The sequence below is a fragment of the Pezoporus wallicus genome, unplaced genomic scaffold (genome assembly GCF_028554395.1).
Source record: "Pezoporus wallicus isolate ANWC-B61680 ecotype Strahan unplaced genomic scaffold, APGP_CSIRO_Pwel_v1 contig_4722, whole genome shotgun sequence".
Classification (NCBI taxonomy): domain Eukaryota; kingdom Metazoa; phylum Chordata; class Aves; order Psittaciformes; family Psittacidae; genus Pezoporus; species Pezoporus wallicus.
This window is the reverse complement of record NW_026641840.1, coordinates 3318757-3333118: the sequence shown is the minus strand read 5'-3', so window position 1 is coordinate 3333118 and position 14362 is coordinate 3318757. Positions and strand designations below refer to the sequence as shown.

Here is a 14362-nt window from a genome sequence, read left to right as displayed (position 1 = left end):
TTGGTTAGAAGTTACCCAGGCTTTCCCATAGGGACAGGTCCAATTGCCTCTTTCAAGGGCCTCAAGGACTACATGCCCCTTACTGCCTGGCACTTGTGTTCTTGTCACCAGAAGCACCCCAAAGACTTTTCCCCAGCCCTTCACACACATGCACACCTCCTATCACAGGGCAGAACCACCACTGCCATACCACACAATGGCATGTACCCAGCAGCACAAGGCTGGGTACAACTTTAGCACATAACATACATGCAATATCCATGCACCATGAGATATATACATGCATCCTCCAGTCACATGGCCAACATCCCACTTGTGTGCCAGCACAGGACTGAGTATCCAGCTGTCACATCATGGGCATTCATTCAGCTGTGCAACAGGAGAGGAACCATGGGGTACTCATGACGCTTGGGAGTAGGAAGCAAGCTGTAAGTCATCTGGTCCCAGATACTTCTCCCAAATATGAAAGGAAGAAAGCAGGCTGGGCAGGTTGTGGCCCAGACTGATTGGATCAGACTAGAGACTGCTACAGAACAAAAATTCCAGCTTGCTTTTTGGTTTCCTTTTTCAGCTCCTGTCTATTAAATCAACCCAGCTGCTGCTCTGTCACTGAGCATTTGCTTCCCGTGCACTGATCAGCTGGGGGTTTTTGTATATGGTTTCTCTCCACCAATACTCACTCACCTGTGAACTTTAATTTTATTGTTGTCAGAAGTCCCACTGAAAACTAAGCATACTGTTTGGGTTTTTTTGTGGATTTGCAGCTTAAATACCCGAGTTCCTAAACACTGTAGAGATGATGCTATGATTCCAATATTTGGTACCTTCCGCTGAGGAATGTAGTGAAACACGCACAGCATTAGTTAGCACAGTAGGGTGTATTCCTCTCTCATTAGGAAGTCTGCAATCTTCCCCAGAGGACAAGACCCCCAGAAGTCATTATTCTTCCTTTTTGCAAAAACCATACCAAGTAAGAGCAAGAAGCGCACCAGTGAGCTCTAGTGGTTACATGCATACATACTGTATGCTATGTATTACCATTATGGGTTTTTTTTATTTTTTAAACTTTTCAAATCAAGGAGCAATCTTTGTAGCTGCCTACTTTATCCAGGTCACATTTTTTTTTCTAAAGGGAACATAACATCTGTAATCTTGTGTTTAAATTCATAGGTAAAAGCACAAAGTGCATAAAACCAGAACAACCCTGTCCTGCAGTACTCTAGCCTTCTCGTAACCCCTTGCTCATCCTGAATTCACAAGTAGGCATTCAGCACCTTCAGACCCTTAAATCTTGGGGCTCCCCTAATAATTCCTGACACTTAATTACAAAGTTAACGCTTTTCTTTGGTTAACGTTTTCTAGTGAAAATGCTTTGTTTGTTTATGAAAAAAACATTTTTTCCACATTAAAAAAAGTAACAAAAGGCATTAGAAAAGTGACACCTAAATGTAGTGGGTTTTTACCCCTTCGGTTTACACAGAATGCAGGTTTAGTCCTTAAAATGCTCCTTTCAACAGACACTTCTGAACTAAAATATGGTCATATGCAGCAGTACAGGGCTGAGAAACATTCCCACTCCCTGGGTTGGATTATTTACTCACCTACAACTTGGATCATCATTTATCCCAAGCGCAGGTAGATGCAATCTGCCCACAGGATGGTTATGCCCACTTTCCACAGGTGTAAACAGTGATGTGAGGTGCATGACAGGAGAAACTTAGCCCTACCCTTTTGGAGATCCCAGATGTGGTAGGCTGACCTTGGCTGGCTGCTTGGCACCCAGCCACTCTCTCACTCCCCTGCCTTGTTGATATCAGGGTTAGGAACCATGTTGTGACATAGACAGTACCTACTGATGAAAAGCCTGGTACCCAAAAAGGGTCTAGCTACTGCTAGAGGCAGTGGAATATACTACTGATTGATAGTCCCTAAAACCTGGGAGTCCTAGAGAAACATCTTCAAATCTCAAGTGGGATACAAAGTTAAGAGGTCTATAAAGCATAAGATAAAAGACTCATGGAAGAAATTATTTCAGTTTTACCAAATAGGAGGCAACTGTATGCTAGTTAACAGTTGTTTTACAGAAAGCAGTCTAGTACTTCAATGTCTTGAATGCCTTTCTTTCAAAGAGTACTAGTTTCCATTTCTTTTCATTCTTCCTTTTTTTTGCCTTTCTTCTCCCCTTTCCTCTTTTGTTGCTTCCCCCTCCTTCTCCCCTCTCTTCCCTTCCTTCCCCTTCCCTGACTTAAGAAATTCCCCCCAAAAAAAGTATTCTGCCAGAATAAAGGTAGCAAGTATTTAGTATTTCCCTGGATGTGTCAATGGAAACTTCTGAGCACATGTGCACTTAAAAGCAAACCAGAACACGGAAAACACCCTGTTAAAATTTACTCATTTCTTCCTCTCATAAAATACTGGAAATTCTGCAGAAACTGTGTCCTTTTGCCACAAATAACTTTTATCCTACTTCTCTTTGCAACACTACTGTGGGCGACGATGTTGTTGCCCTATGGGCTACAAAAGAAACACTCATGTTTTTTCCTGCCCCTTCTCTTCATGCAAAGTGCTGAGTGGCACAGGGGAAGTAAGTGCTGTGAGTAACAGGGAACTGTATACAAACACCTACGGGGGATGCAAAAACCAACAGGACTGCTTGTGATACCAAAAAGAAGACATTTTCTCTGGGATGCTCATTTTTTTCCCCAACTCCTAAAACACTAGGCAGCTGAAACTCCTTCCTTATCTTAGGCTGCTGGCTGTAATCCTGCTCTTCCATCTACAGGCCTGCCTAAGTATCTAAATATCCAGAGCCATAAGACTGGAATGACAATGTTTTCATTGACTGTACGGACACGGACGAAGCTGTAAGAAGTAGCTGGCTTGGATTATAAAGTCTCCAAATGAAGAGTCTCTCAATATTAACACTTGTTTGACCCATAAATACTTGAAAATTGACACACTGTTCTAGGTACAGAGTACTGTAATAATGTTACTTTAAAGATCTGGGTATTTCACTTACTAACTATGTTTTGCCTAACAGGAATTCATTAATTCAGCAAAGAGGAGGAGGAATAATGGGTTAAACAGTTTTGCTGCTTCTTAGAAGGGATTTCATCCTTCAAGCTGCATCAAGGGGAACACTTGCATATGCTGTCTTTAAGCCTGTGATTCTTCTCACTGAAGTCGATCAAAATCAGCAAAGGAGGGAGAGTGGAGCACAAAAAAGATGGACAAGAGGGTGAGGACAAAGTCTAACATCTCAATCCTCCTTTTCAAAAAGAGGTAGATTTATCATGGACAGCAACTGAAGCTGGCAGAGAAATGGAGCAGGAAATATAGTCCCCAAACATCCTAATTATTTCTAGGTATTTAAACACCAACCCTTGGCGTACAAAGTTGTTTTCTCTGTAAAGCTGGACTGGAATGATGAAGACCTTGAGCAAGTCTCTTAGCCTTTGTAAGCAAGTTTTGTCTCTCCACATTCCTCTCCCTCCCTAAAAGAGGAGATGAAGTGTTTCCTAAACTCAAAGGCTTTGTGAGGACTACAAAAATTACAAGGGCTTCAGACAGCACCTCAAGCAAGTCCTCTAGAGTACTTTCAGACAAGCAAAACCACAACCAAATCTGTGCAGCTGCAATTAGCTGAATTATACAACCAATTTTCACTGATTATTTGAAGGTAAATATTGTTTCATCTTTGTCAAGCTCCTTAAAGTCAATGTTCAGCATTGTAAAGATAAATTAATTCTATCCGGCAGTTTTAACTTAAAATGATTCTTTTTCCTGCATCCACGGTAACGTATTCCAAAGTGTTTGAGCTTTATGCAAATCTAACATATGTTGTCAGTGTGTCAAATCGTGCATATGTTCCTTCCCGAAAATATGTCACGCACCCTTATCTTTTCGGCAAACGAACCCAAAGGGATTCGACACAGATTTACACGGTTTTGCAATTAAACTTGGCAAAATTAAGTCTGCAGAAGAGAATTACTATTTGCCAGAGCTATAAATGAAGCATGCACACTTGGTAAGTAGAGATCTGTGAATAACCTGTAGCACATGTCCATAAGCTACAGAAAGCTGAAGGAAAACTGTGTTCATATAACTGCCGTCAGGTGAAATGTTATTAACAGTAAAGGCTACCCGTGTCTTGCTCTCGGGAGCTGCCCGATGCTCCCGCCCTACGGCCGGCCGGTCCCCCAGCGCGCACCCGGCACTCCCGCCCGTTCTTCACCCTCCAGACACGCTTTCTCGGGGACTCAGCCGCGATCCCGGCTGCCCCGAGCCCTCCCTACTCCGTGTTCGCTGCTGGAGCCCCTCCAGCCCCGGATTGAATCGCTGCTTACGGGGGTCAAGCAGGACGGCGGCGCCCCACGGTCACACGCCTCGGAGGGGGGTCTCCTCAGCTCCCCCGAAGCCAAACCACCTGCCTGCGTACAAACAGCTGCCCCTCGCCGCGTCCGCACCTACCCGTCCCGTTGCCTGCCAGGTGAAGTTCATGGAGTGGATGCTGACGGGGATGGCGGGCATCCTCTGCTGCGCTTTCCTGAAGTCGTGGGTGAACGGGGCCATCTTCCCCTCGGACACGATCAGAATGTCCTCTTCGAAGCCTGCGGAAGGCAAAGGGGAGCGATGCGCGGCAGCCCCGTCGAGCCCCGCAGGGCCGTGCCCCCGCCCGCCTCTCGGCCGCCCCGCTTACCGATGAGGACCCTCGCCTGCTGGGCGTCGATCCACATGTAGAGCGTGTCGGGCTGCCGCGGCGCGGCCCGCAGGCTGCAGAGGCTGAGCGCACCGCAGAGCAGCGCGGCGCACAGCCGCCCCGCCGGGGCCATGCTCCCCGCGCCGCCCGCCCGGGGCTCGTCGCCTGCCCCTGCCCTGCCGCTGCCGCTGCCGCTGCCGGCCGAGCCCGCCCTCTGCCGCTGAGAGCCCCGAGGCACGGGGCGGCCCCGCCGGCGGCGGCTGGAGGCGGGCGCGGAACGGGGCGGGCACGGGGCGGGCAGCGCGGGGCTCGGGGCCGACGGGCGCCCTCGGGCGCGCTCCTTCCTCCGCCGCGCAGGGCGGAGTGCGGCGCCGGAGCAGCGAGGCCCGCAGACCTCCGGCCGCCGGGCAAAGCCGAGTGCCGGGGCACGGTGCTTGACACGCAGGCACCCACCTCCTCCGCACGGTGCCGGGCACATGCTGGGCACGAGGTGCTGCGTTTCCCGCGGGTGCCAATCACAACACTCAGCCCTCAGGGGCTTCATCGGACCCCTGGCAATCAAGGGGCACAGCCACAGAAACGTCGTTGAAGAAACTCATGTCTGCATGAAGAGACTTCAGTTTGTACGTAAAGGCCACCTGGTAGATGTGGTGCTTGAGTTCATGGAGTCATAGAAAGGTTTGGGTTGGAAGAGATCTTAAAGACAATCTGGTTCCAACCCCTCCGCTATGCGCAGGGACACCTTCCACTAGACCAGGGTGCTCAAAGCCCCGTCCCACCTGGCCTGTTCCAGTGCCTCACTGCCCTCATAGTAAATCATTTCTTCCTGTCTAATCTAAATCTCCCCTCTGTCATTTTAAGGCTGTTCCTACAACCCCTTGTAAAAAGTCACCAGATTTCTTGTAGGCTCCCTTTAGGTACTGTAAGGCTGCTCTAAGATCTCACTGGAGCCTTCTCTTCTCCAGGCTGAACAAGACCAAATCTCTCAGCCAGTCTTCATAGAAGTGCTACAGCCCTCTGATCATCTTCACGGCCCTCCTCTGGACTTACTCCAGCAGCTCCATGTCCTTATGTTCGAGCTAGGGAAACAGTACCAAAATGGCCTGTGGGTGCAGCTGGGTTGGGGCTACCGATGAGACCCAGCAAAGCCACACCAGCAGGTCAGGACACAGGGTGAGCAACAATCCAGGCTTTGCAGGAGGGACACTGCTCTTCCCAGCTGTAGGGAGCAGCATGGTAAACATGCCAGTGTGCTGAAGAGAGAAAAGTCTTCTGCCTCACTTCTGTCCAAAGGTCTCAAGAACGGTGGGGACTCTGAAAAACACTGCAATGTTGCCATGACAGATCTATTGGAGTGGAGTTTGCCATCTCAGCTTACACACAGGGGAAACTTAAACTGAAAAATCAGAGATTTAGATTGGGTATTACAAATAAATTCTTAACTATGAGGGTGGTGTGACACTGACACAGGGTGCCCAGAGAAGCTGTGGCTACCCCATCCCTGGCAGTGTTCAAAGCCAGGTTGAATGAGGCTTGGAGTAACCTGCTCTAGTGGAAGGTGTCTCTGAAGAAGGCAGGGAACTAGATGATCTTTAAGGTCCCTTCCAACCCAAACCGTTCTATGATTCTAAAAGCTACTGCATCATCATTTCTCTTCTTTTGTGTTCAAAGAGCACAGCCAGACTGGGGATGGTGGTTTGTTAAGCAAAAGTTTTACATTCAAAAAATAAAACAACCACCCTCCCATCGACACGCTCTACCGGGAACTTTTCCTCATCTTCTCCTGAGAAATCCTCTGCCACTGTCAGTGGTCACTTTACAAGTTCCATTTCACTGTTCCTGTCCCAGAGGGGGTTCCTCTCCCCCATTTCTGTCATTATCTCTGCGCAGGATTTTATTGTCACATTTTCCACAGAAGCACACACATGTCCCAGAGAGAGAAATGTATTCACATACTGTGTGTGTACGTGTACAGACACACGTTCCTTAGCACCCTGTAATCACGAAACACAACATTAAACCCAACATCTCTTTTCCACACACACGGCCATGTCAGGCACCTGTGCACCTCGCAGCACTTTCAGACACTTTTCCTCCTGGCTTCACCACGTTTTATGTGTGGGAGCTGGCACACGGGGAGAGGGTGACTCGCACAAGTTTACCCAACTGAGGAGCACATCTGCAGGCAATCGCAGGTGGGAACAGAGTTCTCCTAAATCCACTGGTGGTTCCCCAGTAACTTGCCCAGCCGGAAAAGCTCTGGCTGCAAAAGCTGAAGTCAGCGCATGTGCTCTGACAGAACTGCCCCACCTCCAGATGCTTGTCAGATAAGGGTGATTGTTCACTATATTTTCATTATAATTCATTTTGTGCAAAATGCGTTTTAATCTTACGCACTCCTCTGTGCCTACCCCTAACTGACTATATGCTGTTAAAAGTGTAACTGTGGGTGAGGTTGCTTGTGAATTCATGCTCCCTACCTGCTGAGAGCACTTAGCCGGTGCTTTCATAGAAACACAGAACGGTTTGTGCTGGAAGGGACCTTAAAGATCATCTAGTTCCAGGCCCCTACCATGGGCAGGAACACCTTGCGCTAGAGCAGGTTGCTTAAAACCCCATCCAACCTGGCCTTGAACACTGCCAGGGATGGGGCAGCCACAGCTTCTCTGGGTAACCGGTGCCTCACTTCCCTCACGGTGCAGAACCTCTTCCTCACATCCCATCAAATCTCCGCTCTCTCACTCGAAGCGCGTCACCTCTCCCTGCCCGCTCCGCTACCTCCGCTTCCCCTCCGCGGCCGGGCCAGACTGCCGGTGCGATGCCGCCCTCTGCCGGCCGCAGCCGCCACCTGCAGGCCCAGAGGCCCGAGGGAGGGGATGCGGGGAGATGGCGGAGGGATGTCCACTGCAGCTGGGGGGGTCTGCAGAGCTCCCCCTTCCTTCTCTCACAGGCACCGGCTCTCTGCTATTCCCGCCGCTCCAGTCGTGTGATGGGGGCCCTGCCCCGCGGGCTGGACACACGCGAATCTCCTCGAATTATCGGATAAACCGGTAGAGAGACCAACTTTCATAGAGTCACAGAATGGTTTGGGTTGGAAGGGATCTTAGAACCAACCTAGCTCAAACCCCTCTGCCATGGACAGGGACACCTTCCACTAGACCAGGTTGCTCCAAGTCCCTGCAGACATGGCCTTGAAAAGACACAGCTTCTCTGGGCAACCTGTGCCAGTGCCTCACCACCCTCATAGTGAAAAATTTGTTCCTGATATCTCATCTAAATCTCCTCTCTGCCAGTTTAAAGCCACTCTCCCTTGTCCTGTCACTTCATGCCCTTGCAAAATGTCCCTCTCCAGCTTTCTTGTAGGCCCTCTTTAGGTAGTGGAAGGCTGCTAGGAGATGTCCCCAGCACCTTCTCTTTTCCAGGCTGAACAACTCCAGCTCTCTCAGCCTGTTTTCATAGGAGAGGTGCTCCAGCCCTCTGATCATCTTTGTGGCCTCCACTGGACTTCCATGTCCCTTCTGTGTTGGGGGGGCAGAGCTGGACACAGTACTCCAGGTGGAGTTTCTACAAGCAATTTTAAGTTTGAGACTAAAGCAAAATACAGTGGAGAAAAATAATATCTGAACTATAAAGCTTTTAGAAAGAGGTTAAAATGGGACCTTGATATAGGTAAGAACTTTGTAACTACTAATACAATTATTTACATTGTTACTTATCACTTAAAGGGGCTTTCTAAAGATCTAGCAAAGGAAGAGAATTTAATTGCTAAGTGATAACCCAGGGCCATCATTTCTGAAACTGCAATGGTACAATACAAACACTTCTGAGTGAAACAAAGGGAAGCACAAAGTAGCAATCAGCTTATCTTCTGCAGAAATAAGTAGTAAGCAGTGACTGAAATACTGTTCACTGGGTATGTATTTGCATCTACACACTATCCCAGCCCGTAAACACCTCTGTATCTGTGGCACACCAGGCATCTCTTCCTCAAACACATCTACCAAGGCTTGGGTGAGCCCTCTGTTAGTGCTGGGACTGGCCTGCTGTACCACAGTGCCCATTCCTCACAGCTTCTCTCCACTGTAGTGTTGTGCTACCACGAGATTCATTGAGGATGTGGTTTGCAAAGCTTGTGTTTGTACTGCCTGCTTGCATTCAGTGTGAAGATTTAGGTAAAAGCACTTCTTGATCCCTTGAAATGCTGCTTTCTCCTAACTTACATGACATATTTCAGGGAATAATAATCACTTTTTAAGTGAATCAAGAGCACTGTGGAGAGTGGATAATAATAGTGGATTAGAACATTTTGTGGTTCTTTGTTTAATGAAATGGAAAACATAAATGAAAACAGAACTTCATTGTGAATGCAGCTTCAAGATCCACTAACTTTCATAGGAATGTGTATATAGTGCTTTTGCAGCCTGCTCCATCATTTGTTGCAACTGACAGCATCCCCCCTGATGACAGGCATGGAATGAATTAATGAATGGATGGTTTGAATGATGATCTATCTAGGGAGGGATATGGAAGTCAGTCCCTGATCTGCTTTGATCATCAGTTATGAGCAATATAAAAAGAGGAAGAAAAAGGCATAAATAATAACTATAATGGGTGTATAAATATGGCCTGAGGTGAGAATTTTCATCCCAAAGGTTATACATGCTGCTTCACCTCAGGTGTAGAGAAATAGTAAATATATATTTTATGGATTTGTTTCTTTGTGGTACATTGGTAGATAATAACTAACACCTACACAATTTAAATAAAAAAGAAGATGCCAAATTGCAGCAGGATTTTCATAAGTGCTCAGTCTTCACTGAGTTTATTCACTGAAGAGAATCATGAAATTCCTGCCAGTTTCAGCAGAGACAAAGTTTATTTACTGGGAATTAGGTCCCCTTAAATTCTGGTTAGGCTGAAAGAACTGGCATTAAGAGCTGTAAGGGGGAAAAAAAATAAAAATCATAAACCTGGTTTTATTAGAAAAAATCCCTTTTGCTAGAACTGGAATATGTTGAAGTTTCTGGAATTTAAAATGGGAAACCAAAACTCCACCTCAATTATTCTGAATATAGCTTTCTCATTATTTATTTTAGAACATAGTCTATATCATTAAAAACTATATTAAAGCAACACTTTAAAGGTTGTAACATCACACACTCTAGAGGCAGGAGAGGTCTCCTACTTTATACCGCTTATGACATTATCTGTTTCTTTTCTACAATATTCCTGGCTCATCCATTGGAGAGCATGGAATTAGTCTGGCTTTAAACCAGGTATGATACTGAAGAAGACAATTATTTTTAGAGCAGTTGCCCCTTTATTGCTGAAGTTAAAAAGTGTATAGCAAAGGAGACAGGAGTTTGCAGAAGTAAAAATGATCACATCACTAAAGAAGCTAGAGAGAGATGTCCTTGTTTCCGTCACGTTCCTATGGGGCAAAAGGCAAGTTACTTCATTCTTTTTCGCAGTCGGTCACCGATTTTTGTTCTTCATTTCAGGGTGCCTGACCCCAGACCTTTGGTCTTGTCTGCAGAATCCTGGAATCCAGGTAGGTTATGTCAGAGGTGGTGCAAAAATGTACAGCTCTGTCTTTAAAAAGGATAGTATAGCCGGGAAGATGAAGGCCAGATGATTAGGAGTTTGGAGAAAATGAAGTAACAGGTTTAAAAGTTTTTGAATCATTGAGTTTGCAATGCTTGAAATGCTGGGGGGGGGGAGGTCTATATAACCTGTGTGCCATTCTCAGCCCTTAAAAAACAGACCTAACTTTCCTTCAAACTGCGGCAGCAAATTGCACTGCTTTAGTTGTAATTTTCATTGTTATAATAGATTGTGGTAAATGTAAAGTGTAACGATTTCCTTTTTCAAAAGAAACAGTGCAGACTAACTATTTTATCAATTAATCCCAAAATTGAGCATTGCTATTAGCCTGAAGGCATCAGTTCCCAGATCTTTCTCCTGGTGACATGACTTCTAACTTTGCTTCAAGTTGCAAGTTCCATTTCTGAAACCGATTTTGTGCTTGACTGAGAGATATGAACACTCATTTCAAAACTATCAGAACAATGTAATTTTAAACAAAGAAAAGTAGACCCTTTTTTTGTTTGTTTTATTGCATTTTTATAGATAACTTCCACGCAAGTATATTTTTAATTGTTTCAGTTTTCTCAAATCTCAATTATTTAATTTTTCATTGAAAAATATATATATAATGAGAATTATTTGTCCTTAAAACACTGAAAAACATGCTAAATTAAATAGTTACATTAGTTCAGTATTAACATCATTCATCATACCTTTCCTGTTTATAAGATTAGCATCTGGACTTTAAAAGTTAAATCAATGTATCCAAATTCCGTTGAAGTATTTAGTTGTGAAATATTCTCAGAAATAATTAAAAGGAAAACTTTATATTGAAATATGTATTTCTATGAGTTTCCTTTTATTGTTTGCATTTATGAAACTTCCGGAGTACTTTATAGCAAATGAGAAGAGCATTACGGCTTCACCCAGGTATTTTGTCCTGTGCTGTCTGAGAGAGGATGGAACATAACATTACTTAGGAATGGCAGCCTTAGCTCAGGCGGGTGGTCCAGGACCTAGTGTTCCACATCGGTTCTTCTGCAGAAGCAGCAGAAATCCTGTTCCATTGTGTCATTCTGCTTACCAGGGTGGATTTCTGGGGTGATACAAAGGGCAGTTGTTTGCCCCGCTTTCCTGGGAACAAAGCTTGCTGAGGGGATGCTCTAGGTCAGGGCGTAACCAGGCAGGATGAGGAGGAGTGAGAGGATGCCAGCCTGCAGTACAGACCCGGGCTGCCACAGGGTCTCATCTTGGAGCAGCACTGGGGGCTGTCAGGCTGAGTCAGGCAATGCCTATTCCCAGACACAGTGAATTCCAGTCTAATTGGCCACTCTAGGGGCGAAGAGGAAATCTCCCAGTTTTGAATTGCTTAATGTCATTTTCCATGTGCATTCCCTTATTTTGCAGACTTAGGAAACCCTTATCCTTTGGCTCTCCACTACTTAGTGCTCTAAATATTATTATGATTCCAGCTGCTTGTCCCTTCCCTACCATGCACATCCTTACTTTCTCTTTATATCTTCCATATTCCTTGTCATTCTTCTTCTCTTTCTCTGGCTGTTTGTTACCTCTGCAACACTCTTTTCAGAGCTATGTTGGAAAGTGCAGTACACAAGGCCACACTGCTAATTTTTCTTGAGGACATTGTTTCATTTTTAGTTTGGCTTCTTATGAGAATGGCATCTGTACAATATTCACAATGTCTGTGAACTGATCAGTTGTTTTCTACTAATTCTGACACATAAGTATAGGTCTCAAAGTGTATTCAATATCTCTTCACAAGTAGTTAGAAGCAAAGCGGGAAAAAAAGACATTCTCTAAATGTCCTGTCTGTGACAGAAGTGCAGTCTGTCCTCACACATTATTACATACAATAGATTACTTCCCCCTAGATGTCCCCAAATGGATGTGGAGCTTCAGTTGCAGATTATACCTTCTCAGGTAGAAAATCAGTCACAAGATGCAAACTGTAATAATACAGTCTGTGTTAGATTCAGTACCCTCTGAGATTGCTAGTATTGTTCACTATCCCATTTCTGCATAAACTAACTCTTCTTTTAGCTCTTTTTTGAAAGTCTCAGTTACTTGTATCTGGGACAAATCTTCTTAGATATTATGAAGAAGTATTCCACTCTAGAGGACATTGTCTTATGCTAAACAACACTGAATTTAGTGGGGTTTAAGAGAGAAAGCTAGAAGATATCAGCAAAGTAAAACGTAAAAGGGAAGAAGGAGAAGGAGAAGGGAAGAAGCGTGGATGCAACTAAGTTCCTACCTTAAATGACAGAGAACATGAATAATCAGCTGACACCAGCAATCATCCTTTACAGAATTATTCTTGCATTGCACCAAATGAAGCAACCTCTTTTATCACAGTTACTTACCTGCAACATCAGCTTCAGAGGCTTTACCACGTAGAAGGAGATAATGGGGCAGATTTGATAAACACTGCTTACTGAAAAGGAATGAAATGTATGAGAGGTGTATGACTTGTTGCTGAACGTGGCTACCCACAAAGCCTTAGACGCATGTACTATACACCAGAGATCAAAAGCTTGAATTCTGTGATTACGGGATCATGCAAGCTTCTTTGATAACTGATCAAGTGGTCTGTGACTTGCCTAGGAAGAAAACTTTGAGTGCTTGCAAAATCAAAGTTAAAACTGAAGAGATCATTACGATTTCTCACCAAAACAATTTAAAAAAAAAGCATATAAAAATATTTTAGGAAAATGCTTGGAAAACTACAGCAAATGTCTGAGAAGATTATCAGAGTGACAGTGCCTTAGGAGCAAGAAAGACAAATGTATATTGCCCATCCTGTGGCAGGGAAAAATAGACATGGGAGGGATTATAGATGCCGCAGTATGAAATAATGGCTCACATATGGTAAAGAATATGTGAATTGTAAAGTGGGGGAAAAATCACGTCAGGCCATACATTTCCCCCTGGCATTAAACTGCATGGGAGAACAAAATAATCCAAAAATCATGTGATTTTGAAGCACAAACATTCAACTGTATTCTCATGCTGCCTTTGTACACTACGCAGAGTGGGATCCAGATGTGTTGTATGAAATGCAACACAATAGTTTGAACAGTGCTAAAAGGATGGGGAGCATGGCCCCTTCATCTCCCAGTTCAAACCTTCCCCAAGCAGGAACTGGCAAGGAAACAGAAGGGCAGGGGTAGGCAGGGCAGATGTCCTGATACTCAGTCCAGAGTTTTGGTAGGACATGAGTCAGGTACACAAGATGCCATCCTAGCCGAAATAAAGGCAGTGGTAAAACTGCCATTGACCTAATGGGGCTAGAATTTCTGTCTCTTTATATATCTTCAAAGCCCCCATCTTCCTGGGATGACTGTACAGCTGCTGCCGCCGCATAGCCCTGGGCTCCTGGTGCTGCTGTACCGCACAGCATCTGGAAATACAACAGAATGTGAGTGGTTCGTGTTCAAAGTGGGACCACCTGCCCCCTGCATTTCATGTGTGTGTATTTTAGGTCAGAAGTATGACAGTGTGGTGATCTGCTCATTTGTCAGCTCTTCCTTTCCCGTCACTTGGTTTTATAAAAACACAGCCTGTTGCCATGTTGTTGCAGAAAATGGAATAATACAGTTACCCTTCTCCCTGCAGCAAATCCCCTTCAATTCCTTAGTTTTGCTGCTTTCCTTTTTGCAGCCGGAGAGATGGTAACATACATAAGGGAAACCTGAAGGCAGTGCTTTGTAGAAGCTCCATTCAAAATCCATGTATTAGCAGAAGACAGGACATGTTCTGCTTACACAGGAAGTAGGCAAAAGTATAATGACATGCTGCAATACAAGAGAAGCTGTGTAACATAACATCATTTAGAAAGAAGCAAAGTATATTGAGCTATACTAGCACACTGAGATGATCTGAAACACCAGAAGACTATACCGCGAAAATAAAGAGCTTGTAATTAGGGCCCCTTACATTCTCTGGTTGTGGACTGTTGCTTCCCTAGTAAATCATGTTCTACCACAGTTTTAATTTCTCTGTTTCCTCAGCATTTAAGTTGCACTTTTTTTTTCTAACTGATAATGTTTATTACAC

General features: G+C 45.0%; 1 protein-coding gene and 1 long non-coding RNA gene across 4 annotated transcripts in view; both read right to left on the bottom strand.

Annotated features, from left to right (window-relative positions):
- LOC130608000 (uncharacterized) overlaps window positions 1-10086 on the bottom strand; it is a 174851-nt gene extending 164765 nt beyond the window's left edge. Inside the window, exon 1 of the long non-coding RNA XR_008974416.1 lies at window positions 10057-10086. This is a non-coding gene — a long non-coding RNA (uncharacterized LOC130608000). The remainder of the gene's footprint in view (window positions 1-10056) is intronic.
- Window positions 1-14362, bottom strand: part of WIF1 (WNT inhibitory factor 1) — a 62839-nt gene that overhangs the window by 38872 nt on the left and 9605 nt on the right. For 2 of the 3 annotated variants that reach the window (XM_057425570.1, XM_057425571.1), the window contains exons 1-2: window positions 4700-4869; window positions 4471-4610 (exon numbers count right to left, since the gene is read on the bottom strand). In XM_057425570.1, the coding sequence (XP_057281553.1) occupies window positions 4471-4610; window positions 4700-4832 (273 nt within the window). In that variant the 5' untranslated portion in view covers window positions 4833-4869. Of the gene's footprint in view, window positions 1-4470; window positions 4611-4699; window positions 4870-14362 lie in introns of those variants that run through there. The other variant, XM_057425572.1, reaches the window with a different exon arrangement.